Consider the following 25,595-nt stretch of genomic DNA (forward strand, 5'->3'; position numbering starts at 1 on the left):
AGTTTTGGTAAGCTGTAGTGCCTGTGATGAAGCAAGGCATCCAGGTTGGGAAACAAGACACCAAGTAGAACAACAGCGCTGTAGAGTCCACATCCCACAGAGAACAGATGCTAGTCTGGGAGAGCACTGCTGGTAAAATCCTTGATTGATTTACCAGTCTCAAAGGGACACTTGAGGGATGAGTGTATATGGAAGACAAGATGGTAAAGACTAGTGCATGTCAGTGGGCAGTTTTGCGAGGATTTGGATGTAATGCTTCAGGGGAGCAAGGTGAGCCTCACCCTCATATGAATAATGAATTATTGCTGCTAGAATAGGCTGCCTTCGGAATGTGTATGTGTGTGCATTCTCACGTCATTTTGACAGGGGGCATGTTTTTTTTTAGCCGCTCAATTGCAAAAACAGTTGATGGACTGAATAGAATGTCAGTATGCATTATGGTTATTTCTCACACTGGTGGCTTCACATGGCATTTAAACCGTACCTAACCGGACCTTCTCACACTTAGTGTCGTTTACGTCTGTTAGAGACGGCCTTTTCCCGTTTCTTCTTTTTCACTGTCTCTTCTAGTTTTTTCTTATCTTTTCAGGCTTCTTTCTTTCTTTTCTCTCTCTCTCTCTCTCTCTCTCTCTCTCTTTTTTCTTCTTTGATACTTGGTGACTGCACTTGATACAGGGGCTGGAGGAAGGAGAAGGAACATTTCAAAGGCAGAGCCGGCTGGTCTGTTTGTCACACAATGGTTTGATAGTAAATAAATGTCCCTTTTTGCTTTTTATGAGTGCTAGAGTAGATGTGTGACTATTTGGTTAGGTTTCTCAATGAGTTGAGATTCTTGTACTTTAAGGGATCGTTTTGAGTACAGGCATACTATTATTTTAAACTAGTTTAACAATTAAATTAAACTATATGTCAGTTGTTGCTCTATTGCCACGTTAATGTCTTTTATTTTCCAGCAGTGTACGATTCAAGCTCTCTGAAAGAAAGCAAGAAGGAAGAAAAGGGGACAGAAGAAAAGAGGGACTGACTGCAGCTGTAGCAGTTGGAACTTTTTCTCACAACTCGTCTTCCTCCATACTCTCTCCTCTCTGCTATCCAACATTGTAGCTTCACCAAGATGAAGCTGAAGGAGGACCTGAACCCCATGCTGCTGCTCCTCTTCCACCTCATGGTATGGATCTACACCTTCCTCACCTTCATGCCCTCTTACATCCTCAGCTGGGTCTCCAGACCCGACGTGGGCTGCTGCGGCTCCGAGGAGGAGCGAGCCAAGAAGATGAAGGCCCACTCGGTGCTGGGATGTCCCGAGGGACCCTACCGAGCTGTGAGCGCCACTAAGAGGTTGGCGACGTCACTGCACCCAGGAGTGGACACCTTGGATAAGATGTTTGAGGACGCAGCCATGAGGTTCCCACACCGAGACTGTCTCGGGACGAGGGAGGTGATCAGTGAGGAGGACGAGCAACAGAGCAATGGAAAGGTGTTCAAGAAGGTAAAGAGTGATGCAGAAAGTGTGGTTAGAAGTAGCAGCATAATGATAGAGGAGGGAATTGCACAGCAAAACAGGAAAGGAAGGAAAATAAAGCAATATACAACATATACTGTATATATATATATATATATATATATATATATATATATATATATAGCCTCAAATCGCTAAATCCTCTTAAAAAAAACACACAACACCTGTATTCACAGATGAACTAAAGCATTGATACTTCAGCATTCATTGCAAACTTTGGCCAGCAAAACACTTTGAAATAGTGTAATCTTTATGTTTTGGAGTATGTACCGTGCCTGCATAGTCAGGACTTTGCCAACTTTGACGTACAGTTGCCTACCATACCTCTGAATTACCCCATTAAGCCTAACAGCCTGATTCTTCTAATCCATTTAAACCCCACTGTTGAAACATTTAATGCGTCTTAGCTGTTTAGCTCTTAGCTGTTATTCCCAACAAGTGGAAAACAGTGCTGTATAGTCATCATTACAGTGTGCCTTTCTGGGTTTGTGTGCACTGCCATTTATGTACCATTAGGAGCCAGTATAACCTCACTAATACATGCAGGAAGCTCCTGTGTTTGTTTTTGTCCTCTTACTGTCATCAATGTATGAGTGTTGAAGAGTATACCCAGATGCCTGTTATGTCTTCTCCCCATGCATGCGATGACCATGAAATGCTACAGCATGAGAATGGTAGAAGAAGAGGAAGTAGGTCTGTTTGGCAATAGTGAACTGTTACTCCCCTTCCTGGACTTTTTAATATGAAACAGGCCAAGCATGTGGCTGTGGGATATAACTCGCAGCACTGTGCTTCTGTGGTAAAATGTACCCATAAACACACAATAAAAGGACGAATCCTCAAATGTTTATTGGTCAGAATAATGCAGATAGATTTAATGCGTCAGTGCAAACTCTAAATATATATATATAAAAAATGTAAATCTTGGTAATGGGCTTTTAATTGTAATGCTTGAGAACATTGCATCCTTCATTCTTCGTTCTACTATACATTTTATTCCCCCTTTACTTCATCACTGACAAAATGTAATTTTACTTCTCTCTCATTTCCTCCCACTCCCATCTCTCCCCCTGCAGGTAGTTCTGGGGGAGTACTGCTGGCTCTCCTATGCGGAAATCCTCACTGCAGCGTCCCAACTGGGCAGCGGTTTGGCATTACTGGGTCAGCAGCCAAAAAACAACGTTGCCATCTTCTGTGAGACACGGGCCGAGTGGATCATTGCTGCACAGGCATGCTTCATGTACAACTTCCCATGTAAGTCCAGCACGTCTGTGAGTACGGACACACAGAAATACATAGAGGAGGGTGGACAAATAATGTTAACACCTCATGAAAAGAGCTTAAAGGAACTACAGTAAATCTCTATTATTAACACTGCAGTAAAGGTGGATCATACTCAGTTGCATGCCAGTTAGAAGCATTTCTCTCTTACATACATATGGTTGTCATATCCCTGTTGGTTTGCTCCACTCCTCTAGTTTGCCTATGCTGTTTGTATGTGTTTGAATATTGTAATTTTGGTTTTCTTGCTTAAAAAAATGACAAAAGATTAGTTGATTATCAATTGATTACCTAATACTTTTTTATTTATTATTTTCACGTGATCTATATTTGGTTTCAGACATTTGCCATTCTGTTTTAAAAAGTCAAGAAAACGTTCCGTAGTATACCTGTCTACCCTTGTAATACTCAAAGTAAAATATCATTATATTTTTACTTTTTCCTATATGAATTAATGCTTGGAAAGTATAATAGTTAAAAAGAGTATTTTTGAAAATGATGGGATCCTGCAGTAGAAAAGGCTGAGGCAAATGGAAGTATTTTTTCATAGGCATTAATGACAACAGCAAGGAAGTAATTTTGTACTTTACACTACAGTGTACTTTCAGTTTCAGTTATACTGTATTATGACTTTAAAGGCAGCTCTGTGTTCAGTGTTTACTGTGTTTACTTTCGCACTGCGCATATTCCAAATGTGTCTGAATTAGGCTGATTTGTAGCCATTTCTGTTTGTTTTATGTGTGTGTGTGTGTGTGTGTGTGTGTGTGTGTGTGTGTGTGTGTGTGTGTGTGTGTGTGTATGCACACATGTTCGTGTTTGCAGTGTACAACTTGTAACATGCTGGGCCCAGCTGAGACCGTAGAAGGTCAATCTGTCCCTTCTGCTTTGCTGTTACATAAGTGTCCCACTTCTTTCACTCCTTTTTTTCTTCATCTGTTTCTTTTTCTTGTGATGGAAACACTCGAATAATTACAATGATGCATTTTTATTTTATACATGTACAGCGTTGCCACTTATACATTGGATATACCTTTTGTGGATAGCAAAAAGGCTTCTTTCTTTTACTGGAAAACAGTTCTTTAAGCATGTATCACCATAAGTTTTCTCATTTTTCTAATGTAAAAATATATTGTAGTGTAAAATGCTGTACTTGTCAGCCCAAAATAGTTTTTGGTTTCCTCAGGTGAACAGGTCCAGATGAATCATTTCATATTAGCACAAGGATGATTGTTACAGGTAACATTATAAGAGTTGTGACATAAAAAGAAAATGACTTACATGTAAATATGTATAAGAAAATCACAATATGTTCTTTTGTGGAAAAAAATGTTTTTCACTTTGACAAGAACCTGCCTATGTTTGTAATGTTAACATTGAAGTCAACACTGTAAACCACAGAGAAGGTTGAGATTTTCAGTCAAACTACAGAGAGCAGTACAGCAGCAGCTTATTGCCTTAGGATTATGTGCTGATTTACTCTTTAATATGTTCTGTGAGTTGCGTTCAAGGAGGACTTTCTTTACTATAAGCACCCACAGCAGCACTTTAAGCTCATTAAATCTTTCTAAATGTCCTTGAAGGATCATTAATTTCCTCTGTGTGCTTCAGTTTATGCTCCATTAAACTGACATGCTTTTAAAATATGCTGCAAGTACAAGCCAATAAAGCATCTTTATAAAACATATTTCTCTCTTGCAAACACAAACACTGGGACGGTGAAAGGCCCGGGGCAGTGGATAAAACGTAGTGTAGGGAGCAGGGGGGTAGAGAGGAGTTAAAGGTTGGAAAGAGCGATGGAGGAAGAGACAGGGGGGGAAGGAAAGTGAGGGAGAAAAGTGAGGGGTGATGGCGTCAGAAGAGGGGTGAGAGAGTCTACGTGAGCATCTGATGTTGACAGAGGCATCAGGGAGTCAGCCAAAGGCCCCCAGTGAACTCAAACACTGTGTGTGTGTGTGTGTGTGTGTGTGTGTGTGTGTGTGTGTGTGTGTGTATGTGTATGTGTATGTGTATGTGCATGTGTGTGTGTGTATGTGTGTGTGTGTGTGTGTATTTTATTGGCTTTTTGTCAGAAGGCATCATCATTTGTGAGTGATGTGTCATATAGTTAAATGAATGAGATGTAACAATGTAACGGGCAGCAATTACACAGCATATATTCTCTACATAATGCTGTTGTCATATAAAGACATCATAACTTCAGTTTTGGCTGCTTTCTATGTCTTAACGACACCATTTGTGAAGTGAAAAATGCAGAGTGACCAAGTTGTGTGTGTGTGTGTGTGTGTGTGTGTGTGTGTGTGCGTGTGTGCGTGCGTGCGTGCGTGTCAAGCTGGAGCCCAATCTAGTGTTTAGATCTCACGGCTGGAGGTGTCATGGCCCCTTATCCACACTCACTCATTCACACACAGTAGCAGAGCAGGAAGTATTGGAGCTCCATGATGCAAGAATGTGATGTCACTAAGCCCTGTCCCATAAACCCACGTGTCTGTGACTCTGTGTCAGTGTATAGACGAGGGGTTATAGACCTTGCTACTGTGTGTTTTTCTACCTCGCTCTCTCTATCTGTCTATTCTCCTGTCACCTTTCTCTCCCTCTTTTTCACTCCCTTTCTCTGTCTGTCTTTTCTCAGATGCAAGGGTTGACCCGAAGCTAATTTGCTGCTGGCACTCTGATCTTTTAACACACACACAAGCACAAAACAAGCAGGCACTTATTCACACAGCAAAAGCCATGTATTTAATGTCCCTCTCCACTTAAAATGTGCTTTGCTTACTGTTACTACACTTGTATGTTTGAGCCTCACTATGCAGAGTTTGTCACTAGAATGCAGTTTTCACATTCATCTGCTGAAGGGAGAATGATTCTCCCAGCTCTCCTTAAATCTGAGTTTAAGGCTTGTACATACAACAGGATTTGTGACATCATAACTAGTTTGGAGCCAATCGTGGACCAGTATAAAACGTGTAAGAGTGTGCTATGGAAACTTGAAGCCTCCAGGTCACATACACTGGGAATAGATTTTTGATTGAAGTAGGAGACATATGTGTCCAGCAGTTAAACTTTTGAAATGATAGATTCTGGAATTTTCAATGAGTGAGAAGAAAATGTAATTTTAATAATTTTTCTTTGTTGAAAAAAAACCCACATCAGGCACTGAGTATGTTTTATATAAACATGTTTGGAGGGGGTCTTTAAGGCGTGAGCCGACTCCTCAGACCGTCATGAGATGTGATACGTCTGATTCTGTTCGGCATTGATTGATCTAGGAAATGTCAGGGGAAACTGAAAACCATCTGAAATTTTGAAAGTGGGAAAAGTCAAGGCAAATGGCCCAGTCAGTCTAAATCAGGTAGGGATGTGAGAAAAAAGTCACTGCTGTACTGTCGGTCAGACACCAGGCTAATGTTAGCCTGGTGACACCACATCAGATGTGAAAGACACTGACTAGTCAATATCTGATTTTAATAAAAGGTATCAAACTCTTAACACTTAATATAGCTCCAACTACTGATGCTCCTATGTATGCAAGCAACACTCAGACAGACATGTGCACTTAGTCATAACACACACACGCCCTCACATACCAATACTGTTTTTATCCCCAAAAGAGTGCTTTTCAGGCAGTGAGAGCTTGTGTCCCATTGGCTCCGAGGCTGTGCTGAGGCCTCTTGAGGTGCCTGATGATGTCATCGGTGTGGGTGGGGCCAAATCAGCAAAAACTGAGCGGTGTAGACAGAGTGCATGTACATGGTCCATCTTCACATATGTTTCATTGGCTATATGATGACTGCACACACACACACACACACACACACACACACACACACACACACACACACACACACACACACACACACACACACACACACACACACACACACACACACACACACACACACACACACACACACACACACACACACACACACAACACACACGTCTCTAAGCTAGTTTCAAGACATTATTTAAATGTATTTATTCACAAATGTAAATATTTAGTCCTCTTTTGCTCTTGGTGTATTTATGTATCATCTTCTGCACCTGTTTGACTAAGGGAAAAGGTTGACAGAGGCATCAGATAATATTTATTGCAGGGCTATTGCAATATATTTCATCTATTTCCTTACTCAGTCAATTTACAGACTGCATCTTCAAGCCTTCAAACCTCAAGGATTTGTTTAGTGTCACTTCCCTTGAATTTGGCTTAGACAGCTGTCAGATATATACAGTATATATGTATATATATATATATATATATATATATATATATATGCATTTATATATATAAATATATATATGCATTTATATATATATATATTTGAAATGGCAAAGTTGCAGCCCTGCAATTTGAACTCAACATGAAAGAGCAGCTCTTTGAAATCAGTATCATTTTAACCATTCATTTCCAAAGGGACCAAGGCTATGTATCAGAAAGTGAGTGTGATTTGGTCAGTCTTTCTATAGGTTAACTTATAGATGTGCACTTTCTCTACATTACAGTCAGCAGGGGCTGTTACATGTGTAGAAATGATTAACTGTGTTACATGACTGGTGTGTAAATATGACGAAACAAGGCCAGTAGATGTATATGTTTCAGTCATTTGTGATAAAGTGTTTGTTTTATGGGTGTGTGTTGCAGTGGTCACCCTTTACTCCACGCTGGGAGGTCCAGCCATTGCTCATGGGCTGAATGAGACTCAGGTCACCCTTGTCATCACCAGCAGAGAACTCCTGGAGACCAGACTCAAGGTTAGGATACACTCCAACACACAAATGTATACTGAAAATCTGTTCACACACATTTAAAGATTATGGCATTCATTACAAAGCTATAAGCAAGCAGCAGTATGTAGGCATCTTTGGCATATTGGCTTAGTCGCAATGACACCTCAGGTCTGTGCAGAGGAGGGACATGTAGGTGTACAGGTATAACTGTGTGTGGATAGTAAATGAGGATCAACAAGTATCAGTACTTATATTGTTTGGAGAAACACTGTTGAGTATTTGGTCTCGATGGAGGGAGCAGCCACACTGGTTGTACATTTTCGGTATTGCCCAATCCTCCCAAAGACTTATCATGTGCAACTATGCATGTTTAGTTTAGTAGTTCTGTGGTAATGGGGAAATACGACAAATAGTATCAAGCAGTAATAAATGCATATTTGTGTAGCCCAATACCACATATCTCAGTGGGCTGCTTAGGCAAACACCAGCAATAGCTTCTGGCCCAAAACAATTTTGTCCCAAGGACATAATGAAAAAGTATTCTTGGTAATTGGTAAAAATTTAAGAGATCCGCCCTTTATGGAGCTGTAAATGGAAGATAGAAGTTGCAAAGATTTAAGTTATGCTTGAAGGTTGAAAAGTAAGGTTTTTAGTTAATAAATATAATAAAATAGAATTACAAAAAGTCCCAAACTGATATAAGAAGTCTAAACAAAATATTACAGTTTGAAATACACATTCCTTCATCTCAGTCTACAACTCTATTCCTGTGAAATAAAAAGCTAAGTAAACTAAGACTTCCTGACATCAAATTGTCTCTGGTGTAGTATATGAATACAACAATACTATTAAGGCAATTTCTAGACCACTGTTGAGGCAGTGCTGACTGAGGAGAGGCAGAGTGTGTCACCATAGAGACATAACAATAAGGAGATGTGCATATGCCTTATGCTAAGGGCTGTTTTTGACAGGTTCAATCCCCAAATATATACAGTGCTCTGGCAATTCATCAACCCTTTTATCAAGATGACATAAACACAGCTCCTCTGCTCACTCTGCATGGGTTTTTCCTTACTTGTCTAAGAAGAAACCTGGTTTTCATCATGTGCTGTTTGTCATATTTGTGCTAACATCTGTGTGTGTGTGTGTGTGTGTGTGTGTGTGTGTGTGTGTGTGTGTGTGTGTGTGTGTGTGTGTGTGTGTGTGTGTGTGTGTGTGTGTGTGTGTGTGTGTGTGTGTGTGTGTGTGTGTGTGTGTGTGTGTCAGGCTATCCTAATTGAAGTTCCGAGACTGCAGCATATCATTGTAGTGGATAACACACCAACCTCGTGGCCCGGCTATCCACGTGGCATCAGTGTCCACAACATGGCTGCCGTTCAGAAGCTGGGAGCCAGGCCTGAGAATGGTAAGCTTTAAATTAAGAAATAATAAAGCACTTTCATGTATTTTAAATATTTAAAAACCTATTGTAGTTTTTATTGAAAGCAGCCAGTCCCAAGCACCTAAAACAAAAGAGCACCTTCTTATCAAACCTAATGCTTCACCCATGTCTTTCATACTGTGCATCTCTGTGGTTTTCGTAGCTTAGAGGTTAGTAACAGATAGTCCCACTCTAATAGGGATGGTCATGGTCTTCGGGGCGGATTGGTATTGGTCCCATTAGGTCATGTGAATGAGGAAGTGCTCACATCTGTGTCATATTAAGATCCATACGATGCTTATTCAGTTAGTGGATTGAATGGATGAGGAAAGGTCTTCGTCCCCTCTTCGCCTTTTATTGTGGCCCCTTAAACTGACTGACCCAAAACAAGAGAAGCTGCTCGTGTCATGTGCAGATGAAAAGAGTGAAGGACGGATGTTTAGGAAGGGAGGATGGAGCACTGGGATATAGGGGAGGGTCATGTTTACACACAGCACTGTTAACTTCACATGACATCAACTCTCAGAGCACACACTCCTACATGCCTGGTATCCGAGTAAGAGGAAAGAGGAAGACAAGTGGGTCTCCCCCTGTTGACTGTAATGTCCTTTACGCCTCCCTTCATCCCTTTGTTTGGTTTCGGGGCCTGCTGCGCTCGGACGTCTTAGTTCTGTTTTTGTTCCACACAATGCTGAACATTGAGAAATGAAAAGTACACTGCTGCTAGCCTAGCAAACCACCAACTGGTTTTGTTTCCCCCATTTGATCTTTACTTATTTATTCAGACAGGAGGCCCAGAGAGGGATCATCACTCTGCACCCTGTATTTTCAACTATCTCCCAGTTATGCATTTCTTAATTTCAAGAAACATTCACCAAAACCATTCTTGGTCATGATTCAAGGTCTTGATTGTAAATCTCGCCCACTTGCAGGCAATGATGAAAACAGTCCATCAACTGTGTAACTTCATGCAACATGAATCATGGGAAAAAAGATCTTAGGGTTTTCCCTAAGGCAACGATCAGACCCACTTTAGCTCTAGAGGCATCACAAATTCATCCTTCTTATTAATTTCAACGCCATCTGGCAAGACGCTGCATTGGCATAATGCGATGTGAATTACTTTGTAAGGAGGACAATGTATTTCTTCTATTTACCCTGCAAGTGTCATAACGTTCCCATTTGTATGATTTATTGTTCCTCGTACATAGTACAAACTGCTTTGTTTCAAGCACAGCCCTGACCTTTACCTCAGCCTGCACACCTTTTTAACACCTTTTAGTGTCAACTGAAGAATCACACTTGTATTAGAGTACTTGAATTATTAGGGTACTTGAAAACATGCAAAGATTGCATCCATGCAAAAAAAGAGATTTAGGCCTACAGATGACTGGGAAGTCCACAGTACACACACACACATACACACACACACACAAACCAGCCAGGGCTAGATTAACAGAAGATAACATAGTGTCTACCAAATGTACACAGTTGAAGTCCTGATAAGACGGAAAAATAAAGGAACAAGATTAAAGAGGAAAGACTGAGGCAAATGAGAGATAAAGAAAGTGTCAGAAAGAGAAGAGGATTAGATGAAAGAGCAGAGACAGGAAAAGAACAAGAAAGACAAAAGTGCACAAGAGTGAGAGGAAGATGAGAGAGAGGAGAAATTGTGTTTTTGGCTAGCACAGTCCGTGGAGTCCTGGACCCATGCAACAAATGGAACAGAGGCTATTACTCTACTCCAAGAATGTGGCTGTGTGGACAATATAAAAACCTGGATGCATTTTTGGGCATGGCTGTTTTAGTTTAGTCTGTGTTCTTGTGTGTGGTCAGTCACTAAACACAAATCACAATGTATTGTCAGCCATTACTTAAGACATTACTGTAATGCTGTTTTCTCGCATTCAGCTCACACTCAGTGTTTGTGCATGTATGTGTATTTTCACATTCACTTCACAGCCGCACGTGAGCGCAAGCCGGCGCTGCCTTCAGACATTGCAGTCATCATGTACACCAGTGGATCCACAGGCATACCAAAGGGCGTCATGATCTCCCATAGCAACATCATCGCTTGCATCACAGGCATGGCTGAGCGGATACCCAACCTGTGGTAGGCAACACAAACTCATATCTAAAACTCCATTCCGATACAATTACTAATTACCTGTACAGTACGTACCAGCATCACACACTGCCTCCAAAATCATCTGCCTGCCCATTCCCAATCTCTCAGATATAAACCTCAGAGCCATCACACGCCTAGTACTCACAATAGCAAATGACACTGATCACCCCCTCAATCAACACTTCACATTACTTCCATCTGTGGAGAGCTCTTTTCAGCGAGTTCAGAGTTTTGTCCCAGTAGGGTGGTGATGGTGCAGTGGATATGACACATCCCTTTAGTGTGGGAGATCTGGGTTCAATTCCCACTGTGATACATCAACCAATGTGTCCCTGATTAAGACACTTAACCCATAGTTGCTTCAGAGGCGTGTGGCCTCTGGAATATATATATATATATATATATATATAGCTAAATGTAATGTAATGTGTATGTCTCTATGTTGCTATGTGAACTTGGAATCGAATATCCCTCTGGGACAATAAATCTAAAAAAATGTAGTCAGTAACCTAATCTAAAATATCACAATATTAAAGTAACAGCTTTATTACTTTCCATTACTTTTGGATTACTTTAATACCAAATATGGGCATAACTTGCACTGTACTGTGATGTTGTTCCCCTTCTCTCTTTAAAATACAAAATAATGGCGAAATTTCCACCCAGTGAAAGCATTTTTTTCACTACGTTAGAGGCCATGATAATGAATTGGCAACTGTAAACTATGGTTTCACTCGAGACTAGAGTGTTGATTAGAGTGTTGACTGAGACTAGAGTGAGATTTAACATTGTAATCTAGCTAATAATCCCCATTTTTACTAAACGTATTGATAATTTGAACTCTGTAACTTTAACAGAATACAGTTACCTTTTCTGTTTACTAATTACGTCATTCTGCATAATAATTAATATGCTTCTGTTTGAGTGTGGAGCGTATATTTGGAGAAACGGCCCTTCGGAGCAACGCGTGTTTGTTTTCGGGATAACGGTCTGTGTGAATGGGCTTTTGGTCCAATGGGACATTTTTCAGACTATTGGGGCTTTGGAATTATAAATCGTCGGAACAATGGGCAGTCCCCAGAGTGGTATCAGTCTTCACTTCTAACTTCTGGCAACACAGCAAATAAGCATGTGTCCCAAAATGTTGAACTATTTATTTAACCTAAACCAATTCAAGCCAGTTGACTGGTGGACCTTCTTTTGAAGGTGGGCTGCCGGGTGAAAGTGATGTTTTCCGGGACAAAAATATTATATCTTTGTACTTTTACATTACTCTTGTTGTGAGCAGAATAATATACACTATTGCCTTTTTATTTCTATCACTATTACTGTTTGCCCAAAGTGAGCAGGGCACTGTACACCTACCTCCATTCATGCATGAGAATGTCTCCTCAGCTCAGTGTATCTGAAAAAGAGACAGGCAGTTTAAATTGCATTATATCACCACAATGAGGACATTCACTTCTTTGCTGTTTCAAACTCTCCTCTTTGACTAATATGTACTGCCACTGGCTCTGGTTGGCTATAAGGTTGAGTGATACTGTGTTTAAAGAAAACGCCAAATGCTCTTTGGGGCTAAGTTCTTGGTCGGGCCTTCCATGTCAACTGAGCACGTGCACAAGTATGAGCCATCTAGTACCATCATACAACACAAGTGTTTACATTAAAACAAAAACCGACCCTTCTCTCTGGGGAATGAGACGGGGGTGGAAGGAAATGCAGAAGGAAGGGAGTTCAGTATGTGTGGAAAAAAGAAACTGGGAGGGTTGGAAGTTAGGGTGAGAAGCATGAACGATAGAGGGGTTACGAATTTTACAATCTCAATCATACTTCTTATAGAAATTATGGCTTTCCGTTGCATATTAAGTAATATAATTGTGTAAACCTCCTCCTTGTGTATGCTCTGAATTGCAGACACAAATTGTGTTTGGATACATATGTGGCCAGATGGATCATTTTCAAGTCCAAGCAAAGGAAAATATGCCCTCTTTTTTGTTCAGATAATCTTTCTGATGCACAGCATTTATCTTCGAAAGATTACTATAATATGATTTATGATTTCATTATGGTTTGGATTAAAACTGATTATACAGGAGACTGTACATGTACATTTATTCAGCTTGATGAACTTAATTTAGGGTGGTAGTAGCTCAGTCTGAGGGGACTTGGCTTGGGAACCGAAGGATCGCTGGTTCAAGTCCCTGCACAGACCAAGTATGGAGTGTGGACTGGTAGCTGGAGTTTCCAGTTCACCTCCTGGGCACTGCAACCCCCCAACTGTTCTGGGCCTTGGGGCTTTGCCCCCTTTGCCCCCTCTCTCTGACGTCTCTCCAATGCATGTGTGTGTATTTCCTGTGAGTGTAACAATGAAATAACAGATTGAAAAAAATTTCCCAAGAGGAATTAACAAAGTATACATTATTATTATTATTATTATTATTATTATTATTATTATTATTATTATTATTATTATATAATAATAATAATAATAATAATAATAACTAGAGCTAATGCCTGAATGAGATGGCAGTGATTACTTTTAGAGTGTGTCTCAAAGAGTGATTTGTGTTTACAGTGAGGAGGACACCTACATTGGCTACCTGCCTCTCGCCCATGTACTGGAGCTCAGTGCAGAGCTCGTATGTTTTTCTCATGGCTGTAGGATCGGTTATTCCTCACCTCAGACTCTAGCTGACCAGGTAACGTATGACATTAAACTCAACTGTTTTTGCATTTCATCAAAATTCCTCTGGAAAATAGATTTCAAGTCTTAATACAAATGATACGCTCCAAATCTGATATGTGCAACCATTATTGTGCTTCTTTTTCCCACCAAAAGTCAACCAAGATCAAGAAAGGAAGCAAGGGGGATGCCAGCGCCCTGCAGCCCACTCTGATGGCAGCTGTCCCGGTACGTACGTAGACAGTACACTCAGCACAGAACTATGCATTATACACTATAATGTTTGAGAAGCCTTAACCTTTACAGTATCTCTCATTGAGTCAATCTTTAAGTCTGTGTAAGTGTTTCAAACAATGTTGTTTGGTCTGGTCTGGAAGCAGGTCAGATACTCTGTCTTTGTTGATAGCTTTGGAGTAGCAGTGACAGAGTCCAGCAGGCCTGGATCTGCTGGATCTGTCTCTGGAAAGACTGTGACGTAAATACTCTCTGCCTCTTACCGCTTGCCAATTTCTGCTCTTCATCACAACAGTGTTCGACACCCAGGGGCTAAAATGGCATATTCGAGGTTGTCTAGTCCTGCTTGTCTTTGAAGTAATATTTAAGTAATTAATCCATTTCAGCAGTGATGACACCAGGATGGGCTTTTAAAATTTAGCAGGGCTGTATTTATTTTGTCAAAAAGCAGAGCTATTGTTCCACCGTTCTTAAGCGCTTTGTTAGTTTTAAGAGTTCACAATTTGGGGGAACAAAAGTAGGGCATGCAGTGTGAGCTGAAAAATGAAAGTGTGCAGTCAGGGTGTTACCAATAAATTAATCTAATAGGGTATCCACACAGCCATTGATATGGTTGATGGATCATTGCACTCCAAAATCTGAGGTTTAAAGCTGCTATAATTCAAGGAAATAGAAAATAGTTCCCACATGAAACTGCTAACAACCAGGGCCCGTATTTATCAAGCTTCTCAAAGTGCCATTTTAGTCTTAAGTGCTGAGAATTAATGACATTTACTCCTACTTTCAAACTTAAGTATAAAAGCAAGTTATCAAATTTCTTAAAGCTAAGAATCACTCTTACTCTCCCAGTTATATAAGACAGCTCGAGAGGTCTCTCAAGTGGTTAGGAGTTGCCAGTATGGGATTGTGATGGCACTGAGGAGACGTGCACGAATGTTTCAGGAGAGGAAGAACGTTTTTGAAATGTTTGACGGCGAGCAGTTAATCAAACGGTATCGTTTGGACAGAGCAGGCATAAAATATCATAACATCTAGGCTATATATAGGCAGGTCAGTTAACAGCACACTGGTTTAGAATTTGTAATTAAGACATGGTGGAAAACGTGTTTCTCTTTCATTTTCAACTTGGACAATTTGTATTATCTTGAAATTCTTTATTGTCAAATGTCTGTTGACTGTAAACTCCTCTCAGGACTTTCACCATTCGATGTGAATTTATCTGAGAATATTCTTAATAAGGAAATCTATTCAGTGATTGGTCCATGCCTATGTCGTCCTCCAAAATCCCGTTTGTGGCACACCAAGGTGTTGTGAATCACCTCTAAGACTGACACTTAAGATATATTCCTACACTTCACTTAAATTACGACTGAGATGCTTGATAACTAACTTTTAAACGCAGCTTTGAGCCAAGAATCAGTGAATTCAGTCAATTCTTAGCAGTGTTCTTGTGAGTAATTCTCAGAGGCTTGATGAATATGGGCCCAGGTCTGTGGATTATCTTGAGTAACCAGGGGTCATGATTTCTGGAAAGAGACATTTCTGTTGAGTTTTTCAAATGTAATTTTTTGTTGTTGCTTTGAGCACTGCAAGCCGAGTGCCATTTAGTTCCATTATATTGGACAGAAGGCAGACATCTCAACAACTCCGACACTCACACCAAAACAGTCTAGATTGATAAATAGCCCAACAGGTAGGAGGAAAATACACATTTTTGATTTTGGGATGAACTGTCCCTTTAATATCACATAATTTACTATGCACCACAATACAAGAAACTTGCATGCATTGTCAATGAGTAATGACAAAAGTTGAGAAGTGGTCTACTTTTTGTGTGTGGCTTATTTTCAGTGACTAGTTGATGAAACGAAATGACTAAACCCCTGACAATAGGAGATTATAATTCCATTGTTCTTGTTGGCTAGACTGTATGCCGGCTAGTTGGAGACAATACGCCCTTGCCGCTGTATTCTTTCCCTCTCTCTCACACCATGAGCTCAGCCCCACCCCCACCCCCCATCTCCCAGTGGTCATAGTGTAAAGGGCAGAGGGCCCCAGTGTCTGGAACCATTCACAGCTGTAAACAGAACGTGAGAAAGCCCCATGTGGTTATCCCCACGACACACACACACACACACACACACACACACACACACACATACACACACACACACACACACACACACACACACACACACACACACACACACACACACACACACACACACACACACATACTCATGCACACGTACTTGTTTGCTGTGATATGACAACGGGCTGCTGCTTGAATCCTGTGTCGACTTCCTCTCTCACTGCTTTAGCTTCACCCACAAACACACACACGCACACACACACACACACACACACACACACACACACACACGCACACACACACACACACACACACACACACACACACACACACACACACACACACATACACACAGGGACCAGCTGGTTTTTATTGTTTTTAATTTGTGCCCTTTTCCCTATTTAATATGAGTCCAGCTTTTGAAAACACTCTGCTGATTTGGATAATGAAGTGTTCTTGATCTGTGGGTTTCAGTTCTCTCCACTGCAGTCCCTTAGACTGTTAGAAGGAAACTGAAAAAACCAAGATAAATAAGGCATGCAACAGTTTTCTAGCCAAGAAACAAAATAATACCAATGCCTTTGATATTCCCAGCACAGTCCTGTTCCTATCACCAGTTCACCCTATTTATTTATACCTGACTAAGAAAATCCAAGGCAAATAAACACATTCACTTAATTCTCACGCCTAAACCCACTTTATTCTACCTGCCTAGCACCAATCAGACTAGTAACTAAAGTAGTAACATTAAACCTCTCGTCCATGAGTGCGCTTCCTTGTGCGCAGTGATACAGTTGGCAGGTCTAGTTCGGTAGAAAGACAATAGTTCCTACATGAAACTGCTCACTATCAGGTCTGTGGATCATCTTGAGTAACTGGGTTATGATTTCTAAAAAGAGGCATTGCTGTTGAGTTTTCAAATGTATTTTTTGTCATCTAGTTCCATTATATTGGAGAGATGGCTGACGTCTCTACAGCCAATATGTCCAACACTGGGCAACTTACATCAAAACAATCTAGATTGATAAATAGTATGTATGTATTTTTGATTTTGGGGTGAACTTTCCCTTTAAGCTTTTTTAAACCATCCTAATAAAAAGAAAAACAAACTAAAAAAACAAAACAAATATAAAGCATATTGGTTTTGACCTTTTCAAGTCTTACATATTACTCCCGCTTTTTCTCTTATTTGTGCGTTAGTCTTACCCTATATCTCGGCACTTCTCTTTCTTTCACTCTATCTCACCTCCGTCTCTGTTCCTCTTCCTGGTTCCAGGAGATCATGGATCGTATCTATAAGAACGTGATGACCAAGGTGGAGGAGATGAACTGTGTCCAGAGAACACTCTTCATTCTGGCATACAACTACAAACTGGAGCAGCTTGCCAAAGGATACAGCACACCTCTATGTGACAAGTGTGTAGATGAGTTGTTACAGTGGCATTTTGATAAGAGTTAAATCATTTCTTCATGTTATTCTCAGGGTTCACATTTCTTCGTTTTTATTCTCCACTCCCCTGTTAATGTACCTCTGCCTTCTGTTTATCCAACCAGGCTGGTGTTCAGGAAAATTCGCTCTCTGCTGGGAGGTCGGACGCGGGTGTTGTTATCAGGTGGAGCGCCGCTCTCTGCCACCACGCAACGCTTCATGAATGTGTGTTTATGCTGTCCGGTGGGTCAGGGATACGGCCTGACGGAGACCTGCGGTGCTGGAACCATTAGCGAGCGTAAGCAGCAATGAGAGTCAAAAAGTGGTCTAGAGAAAAACAAATAAAAATAATAATAAATACAATATTACAGAATTATCTAAACGGCAGCTCTTGGCCAGAAAAATGAATTTTGTAAATTATGTTCCAATTTGAGTCATGAAAAATAAAGCAGGTTATGATTTAGGGCGTGGCTACCTTGTGATTGAAAAAGGTGCAAGCTAGCTAGCTAGCGCAAGCTGATACCTTAGCTCCACTCTCTCATCCATATATGGTCACCGTTGGCTCCATAAAACAACCAGAAAGCAAAAATGGCAACGTCCAAAATGCCAAACTTAAGGCGTTAAAGCGGTAGTCCAATGGATGAAATTACGGTGGCTACATCAACTTCTTTTATACAGTCTGTGGGAACATTTAACAAATAAAGAAATTAATGACATCAGCCTCAGCTATACTGTTTAATGCTAATTAGCAAATTAACATGCATGCTAACAGTCTAAAGTGCGCTGATGACCATGATAAACATAATACCTGCTAAGCATCAGGATGTAAGCATTGTCATTGTGAGCATGTTAGCATGCTGATCTTGTGCTGTGCCAGTGTTACAGAGCTGCTTGCATGGCTGTAGACTTGTAGTCTTATCTGCAGTAACTCAATGTGAGAGGACAGCAATATATCAGAATATATAGAATAGAATTAAACAAGTAATTTGCTCCAAATGAAGACTCATTAGCTGGTAAAGTTGCATTGAGCAAATGTGGGAAGTTACTTGGAAAACGATTTCACATTTCCACAACCTGCAAGCTGAGATACAATCATTGGGAGGACATGAATATGGAAAGATAGTTTTACAGCAGTGATGGGAAAATAGATCAGAGTAAATAATAAGTAGATATTTTGTGCGTGGGTTGTGCGTAAATGAATGCCACTCATAGCTGTGGTGGTTATAGCTGTCCTAATAATCGGTTATGAACTGTGTGTAGCTTATCTATCAGCTTTCATTGCCAACACATTTGTCAAATAATGGAAATACTCCCAGCCTTTTCCCAGGACAGACTAAACCAACAGAGCGGCCCGCTGCTTGTCACTCTCCACTGCGGTCAGCACAACATTGTTTTGTGGACATTCCTTTGGGATGGGGTTTCCATGGCGAGGGAACAAGTGAGGTTGTGTTGCTATGGTAATAAATGTCTTACCTTGATGTTATGGTGCTTTCTGATCACGTGTGTGTGTTCGTTGTGTGTTCTAGTGTGGGATTACAGCACTGGGAGAGTGGGAGGGCCGCTGGTTTGCTGTGAAATCAAGCTCAAAGACTGGGTGGAGGGTGAGTGATTTGGAGACACACACAAACACACACACACACACACACACAGATTCCATGATAAAATAATAAAGTGTCACATGGATTCACAGGTACGTAGTCAGGTAATCAGTCCTTGTTGCTTTTCTTTCTTTCACGTCAGCACATGCACAAACACACATAAACACTTTTCTTAACAAATGCATTCAGCAATCATTCCCCAGTCTGCTTTTCAGGAGAGACCACTGTAGCTGGTCCATAACCTTTTAAGGAAAGTTATTTGCCTTCCACTACTGTAAAACCTCCATCTTTTTACGTAAGGGATCATAACTCATTATTTAATACGCTCGTTAAATCTTGATACTTATCAAGTTGAGTTTATTGCCTGCTTGGCTTGCAGAACAAAAATAGAATCTAGAGTAAACATACTGTCAGGTTTTTATCTCCTCAAAATTATTATGTAGCAGGAATAAAAGAACTGAAGGTTTGTTTTATTGCATTTTCATTTGCAACCCACTGACTTTAAACCCTGCTTTCAGGTGGTTATCGCAGAACTGACAAGCCACATCCAAGAGGAGAGATTCTGATTGGTGGACCCAACGTAACCATGGGATACTACAAGAACGAGGTGAAAAACCAAGATTTCTTTGTAGATGAGAACGGCCAGCGGTGGTTCTGTACAGGAGACATCGGAGAGTTTCAAGAAGATGGGTGCCTCAAGATAATCGGTGAGGAGAGGTGGATGGATGGATGGATGATGGTTAAATGAGAAATGGTTGGAATTGTTGAGTAGAAGAGGATATATAGGTGGTTTAATAGATGCAGATTACCACTTGGATGAATCTGCCCTGGTTCGCTACTATATCAACATTGTGCCCCAGATTCCTGGATTATTTCCAGATAACCTCTCTCCTCTACTTTCATCCATCAGTCTGGCAGGAAGCCTTGTAACAAATCAGATTGTACCTCACTTCCCAGAAATATTCCACAGTCCTGTTTACTTTAGTCAGCCAGAACCCCCAATTCTTCTCTGTTATCTAGATGATACTGGTCAGATATACACAGTTCAGTGTAAATTGGGCCCTTGCCCCAGCTTCTTCCCTTTTTTTCAAGAAATACAAACATATCCCCACTTATAGACATTCACATGGAAATACACATTATTACAGGCAGCTGTCTCTGCTGTGTTTCCAGATCGTAAGAAAGACTTGGTGAAGCTGCAGGCAGGAGAGTACGTCTCCCTGGGAAAGGTGGAGGCCGTGTTGAAGAACTGCCCTCTGGTCGAGAACATTTGTGCCTATGCTAACAGGTGTGTGTGTGTGTGTGTGTGTGTGTGTGTGTGTGTGTGTGTGTGTGTGTGTATGTGAATTAAAAAGTGATTCTATTGTTTAAATGTGTATGTAGACTGTTAAACATTTTTGTGTTGCTCAGTGCTTACATTTTCAGTTAGATGTAAGAGGATCCATGAGATCATAGCTTAGCGTCTCCCCCATTACTTACTGAATGTTAAAACTTTACTTTAAAAAGCAAACGTAATAAGGAAAATGACTAGAAGTAATGTGAAGAGTCACAAGCCTGCAGAGAATTATAACCCAACTCTGCTGCTCCGCCAAGTTCTTCTAGCTCATTGTTTTGGTTTCACGTTTTACAAATTTACTTCAGGTTCAGTCTCACCACTCTCATCAACCCCCAACCCTGTTTTCTATCAACCACAGGCGGCTGCTTGTAGCAAACAGCTATAAAACCAACCTCTCACAGCATGGTCTTTTTCTATTTCCAGTGATATTTACAGCAAATAGCTTACTGTCGATAAAGCCAAGTGCTGAGGCTACGGCTTGACAATAACTATTACATATTATAACTGCAATGCTTCAAGTGAGCCCTGTGAAGCCATGTCTTTATGAGCGGGTCCCAGTTTTGTTTCTTCCCATGCATGTGCACATGAGCACTAGCAAGCGGGTGATGAGATACACATTCCTGCCCACTATTCCACTGATCTACAGATGGCAGTAATGCGCCAGAGGCAGGGAAGGAGAGCAAGAAGAAGACCGTTAGCAATTTAACATAGATGTAAACAATGCAGATTATAAACTTTAAAAAAAAAAGAAGCCTTGCAAATGTTTTATGAGGAAATGCATTCAACATGTTCAATCTCAAGGATACGCACAACGGGTTTTGGTGAGTAACACTGAATGTAAACAGAAACTGTGTTTGTTAAGAACTTAACAGTATCATATTTGACACTGTGAGTATGTGATTCAGTTGTGTCAGTGAAACAGCCTAGTGTTTTCAAGATATTTGGTGGTTGTAATCTGTTCACGCTCTGCTCAGGCATACACTGTTTCCATTTCCTTGTATGGTTAAATATCTCACTTGGTGAAGAATTTATGGTTTGCGCGAGCACATGTTTGTGCTGCATCACCTTATTCGGCTGAACATTCACTCTCTAGAATATACTTAATGACTTTGTTTTTCTTTCATTTTGACATCCCTCTTGTGGTCTCCTCTCCTCCCGCTTTGCAGTGACGAGACATACGTGATTGGCTTTGTGGTGCCCAATCAGAAGCAGTTGCTGGCTCTGGCTGACCAGTACGGTATTCGAGGCACATGGGAGGAGCTGTGCGAAAGTAAGGCCATGGAGGAGCTGGTCCTCAAGATCATCACTGAGGCTGCTCTAGCAGGTCAGAGGAGGTTAAAGAAGAGGTTTTACTGTGTTGGAATGTTTTAGGGTTGAGTTACGAGATAATGTTTCTTCTTCTTCTTCTTTCTGTCGTAGCCCAGCTAGAGCGCTTTGAGATCCCTCTCAAGATCTGTCTGAGCCCAGACCCATGGACTCCCGAGACAGGATTAGTAACTGATGCATTCAAGCTCAAACGCAAGGAGCTGAAAACACATTACCAGGACGACATTGAGAGAATGTACGGTGGGAAATAACGACAAGGACCAGAACAGCATTGTTCACTCTCAAAGCACCGACCAACACTTGACTCTGAACACGCCTAGTACTCTTTCACTGCTCCTCTACAGTATATCCCTTCCCATGAGCATAAGCCTGACCTGAATTTGTGGTAAATATTAACAGAAAGAAGCTTAAGGGTATGCTGTTACCAGTTCCATCATGGAACCAGCTTTTACTTGAATTTGTAACTAAAGACAGGCTGAAAAAGAAAACACAAGAGATCCCAGCCTTTTCCCTTCTTTTCGCCCAGGTGTATGACCTCTTTGTGGGGATCTTTATTGTTCCAGATGCGAGTTATGAAACAGATGGTGTGTTAGCTGATGTTGTCTGTTGAACTCTTTCTGAATGCCACAGCAGAAGCTCAGGTTAGGCGGACAGGTTTGTTGCCTTGTTTGCTTTGTCTATAAGACACTAGATTGGTTACATATATCTCTAAATCTTTCCTTAAATTCATGTTGATTCTCTTATTTAACTTAAAAGTTTCAAATGTATACTTCCTGCAGGTCAGGAGACAGTCTTTTGTTTCTTTTTTTTTCTTCTTTTTTCTAACAATTGTTTATTTTGTCTCCCACCCACAGTGGGACTTTGACTCCCCTGGACGTGGGGCGTCTCTCATCAGTACATATTGATACCAAAAGCACAAAGTCATTTGAGGGCTAATGAGAGCAGCTTGGTCAAAAAACTGCTAAGGTCATATCTGGTCGAACAATTTGTATCTTTTTCATTATCAACATTAAGGCTTTTTTTCAGAAATGAGAATAAATTGCACCTAATAGTCTTATTTAGAAAGAAAAGAAACAAAGATGCACTGTTGTTTAGTCTATTATATTTTCCTACAGTGATAGAGTATACTTTTTTATGTGCTGTACAGACCACATTGTTCACAAAAATGCACATTTACTTGCTTGTATTACAAATGAAATGACTGTGTAATCATTGTCATATGTGAAAAATCATAGTGCACTATGAAAATGTATCATGTCTGTCCAAATAAGGCAGTTGATTACAGTTAGGACATAAATACAAATTTCTCAATGTGCCTGGGTGGGTTGCAAAATTAGCTCACTTTGACAAGTGCGACTTCGGTGTGTGTAGCAAACATTTATTCTGCCGGACTGTCATTACCATCTTAAAGTCACATATTTTTGTCATCTTCACAAGTATGACTAAGTGTGTGACTCAAGTCCATACTCGGCACAAACATGGCCCCAGAATCCCTCACAATGTGACACCTGTTGCCTTCTCTTGTGATTCTGAGTCACCCCTTTTCTATTCCCTTACTTTCTCCGTGAGTGTATATGTACACACACACACACACACACATATATATATGTATGTATGTGGAGCGGTGATCAGCAGATGAAGCACATGTATAGCCTCTATTTTAACTTCGTTATCATAGACTTCTTTTGAAGCTCCACTCCCCCTTTGTATCCAGAGCCTGCATTGTAACATAAGTGCACCTAACTATTTATTTGTAATTTGCCTTTGGAAAACTACTCAAATGAAGAAAATAAAGATTGTGTTTGGTCTACATGAAGGTGTCCTTTATTGTCTTGAAAAAGATCATTTAATATTTCTGCCACAGTCACCAAGTCTAATTAATTCAATTGAAAGTATTAAGCACTATACTTATTTTGTATTCAGCATATCAGTCTCATTGGGTGGGAAAGTGAGCCCTATGTGACTAAAAGACAGACAGATGATGACATATATTTATGTCTGCTACAGCTGAAAGGAGTGAAATCAGCCTTTACTGATTTAATAATAGTAATAAGTGATGAGTGAACCTAATCCAATTCATTCATTAATGCTCACCATTTCAGCCTGATCCTTGGCTGTGTCTGGCGAAAAGGGAGAAGTTCAGTCAAATTAAATTAAAAAGTCATATAGAGATGACATTTTTAAAAGAAAAGGAGCCGCCCTTAGAAAAATCACTTTAAACTGTTAAATCAAAACGCTAGTATGAACAGCAAACCAGTAAACCAGCAAAAAGATGTCCACTGCCTGTTAATTAGAGCTTTGGTCTATTTGGGTATTTTACATTACATTACATTAGATGTCATTTAGCTGACGCTTTTATCCAAAGCGACTTACAATTAAGTGCTTTCAACTGTGAAGGTTCAAACGCCAGACCACAAGTAGTAAGTGCAAATACAGTAGCTTTAAATAGGCAAAGCTACAAAGAGACAAATGAAAGTGCAGGTTCGAAAGTGCAAGTTCAAGAATTTATCCGAGGTGTAGTCGGAAGAGATGCGTTTTTAGCCTTCGGCGGAAGATGTGTAGGCTTTCGGCCATCCTGATATCGATGGGGAGCTCGTTCCACCATTTGGGAGCCAGGACAGTGAACGAAGGATTTCGTTGAGTGATTAGTTGTCCCTCGCTGTGAGGGAGCAGCCAGCAGTTTGGCTGATGCAGAACGAAGTGGGCGGGTTGGGGTATATGGTTTGACCATGTTCTGGATGTAAGCGGGTGCTGATCCGTTCGTGGCCCTGTACGTAAGTACTAGTGTCTTGAAGCGGATGCGGGCCGCAATTGGTAACCAGTGAAGAGAGCGGAGGAGAGGTGTAGTGTGAGAGAACTTGGGGAGGTTGAAGACAAGTCGAGCCGCTGCATTCTGAATGAGCTGCAGGGGTTGGATGGCACATGCAGGCAGGCCAATCAGGAGAGAGTTGCAGTAGTCTAGACGTGAGATGACTAGAGCCTGAACCAGAACCTGAGCCGCCTTCTGCGTTAGAAGGGGACGTATCCTTCTGATGTTATGCAGCATGTATCTACACGATCGGGTGGTTGCAGCAATGTTAGCAGTGAAGGAGAGTTGGTCGTCAAGTGTTACACCCAGGTTTCTAGCAGTCTTGGTGGGAACTACTATAGAGTTGTCAATTGTTATAGTCAGGTCTTGGGTAGGAGAGCCCTTCCCTGGAAGGAAAAGGAGCTCAGTCTTGTCGAGGTTGAGTTTCAGATGGTGTGTGGACATCCAAGAAGAGATGTCAGTCAGACAGGCCGAGATACGTGCTGCTACCTGAGTTTCAGACTCAGGAAAGGAGAGAATTAGTTGGGTGTCATCTGCGTAGTTGTGATAAGAAAAGCCGTGCGACTGAATGACAGACCCGAGAGAGTTGGTGTACAGAGAGAAGAGGAGGGGACCCAGGACTGATCCCTGAGGAACCCCAGTTTTAAGTGGGCAAGGTTCTGAGCTAGACCCTCTCCAGGTTACCCGGTAGGTTCGGTCTGCCAGGTAAGATGTGAGTAATGAGAGCGCAGAGCCTGCGACACCCAGATTTCGTAGTGTCGAAATGAGGATCTGGTGGTTCACTGTGTCAAAGGCAGCAGAAAGATCCAGAAGGATGATAATGGAAGAGAGAGAGGTTGTTCTAGCGATGTGAAGCTGCTCAGTGACAGCAAGGAGGGCAGTTTCTGTTGAGTGGCCAGCCTTGAAGCCAGACTGGTGGGGATCAAGAAGGTTGTTCTGGTGGAGATAGGTAGAGAGTTGATTATAAATGGCACGCTCAAGAGTTTTAGATAGAAATGAAAGAAGGGAGACG

The 25,595-nt window shown here is 41.1% G+C and overlaps 1 protein-coding gene across 2 annotated transcripts in view; it reads left to right on the forward strand.

Moving 5' to 3' along the window:
• The first annotated feature begins 939 nt into the window (after positions 1-939).
• The window catches only part of acsl3a (acyl-CoA synthetase long chain family member 3a), a 35,882-nt gene continuing 11,226 nt past the window's right edge, over positions 940-25,595 (forward strand). The window contains exons 1-15 of one of the 2 annotated variants that reach the window (XR_004897417.1): positions 940-1,489; positions 2,599-2,776; positions 7,443-7,552; positions 8,795-8,933; positions 10,911-11,061; positions 13,652-13,775; positions 13,916-13,987; positions 17,362-17,501; positions 17,640-17,812; positions 19,041-19,115; positions 19,631-19,819; positions 20,286-20,400; positions 21,615-21,772; positions 21,868-22,825; positions 24,196-24,198. Coding sequence is in view for 1 of the 2 variants with exons in the window: in XM_031283619.2 (XP_031139479.1) it covers positions 1,115-1,489; positions 2,599-2,776; positions 7,443-7,552; positions 8,795-8,933; positions 10,911-11,061; positions 13,652-13,775; positions 13,916-13,987; positions 17,362-17,501; positions 17,640-17,812; positions 19,041-19,115; positions 19,631-19,819; positions 20,286-20,400; positions 21,615-21,772; positions 21,868-22,025 (2,157 nt within the window). In the remaining variant the exon portion in view is untranslated. Of the gene's footprint in view, positions 1,490-2,598; positions 2,777-7,442; positions 7,553-8,794; positions 8,934-10,910; positions 11,062-13,651; positions 13,776-13,915; positions 13,988-17,361; positions 17,502-17,639; positions 17,813-19,040; positions 19,116-19,630; positions 19,820-20,285; positions 20,401-21,614; positions 21,773-21,867; positions 23,587-24,195; positions 24,199-25,595 lie in introns of those variants that run through there. The other variant, XM_031283619.2, reaches the window with a different exon arrangement.

This window comes from Sander lucioperca, chromosome 5 (assembly GCF_008315115.2).
Source record: "Sander lucioperca isolate FBNREF2018 chromosome 5, SLUC_FBN_1.2, whole genome shotgun sequence".
NCBI classification, from domain to species: domain Eukaryota; kingdom Metazoa; phylum Chordata; class Actinopteri; order Perciformes; family Percidae; genus Sander; species Sander lucioperca.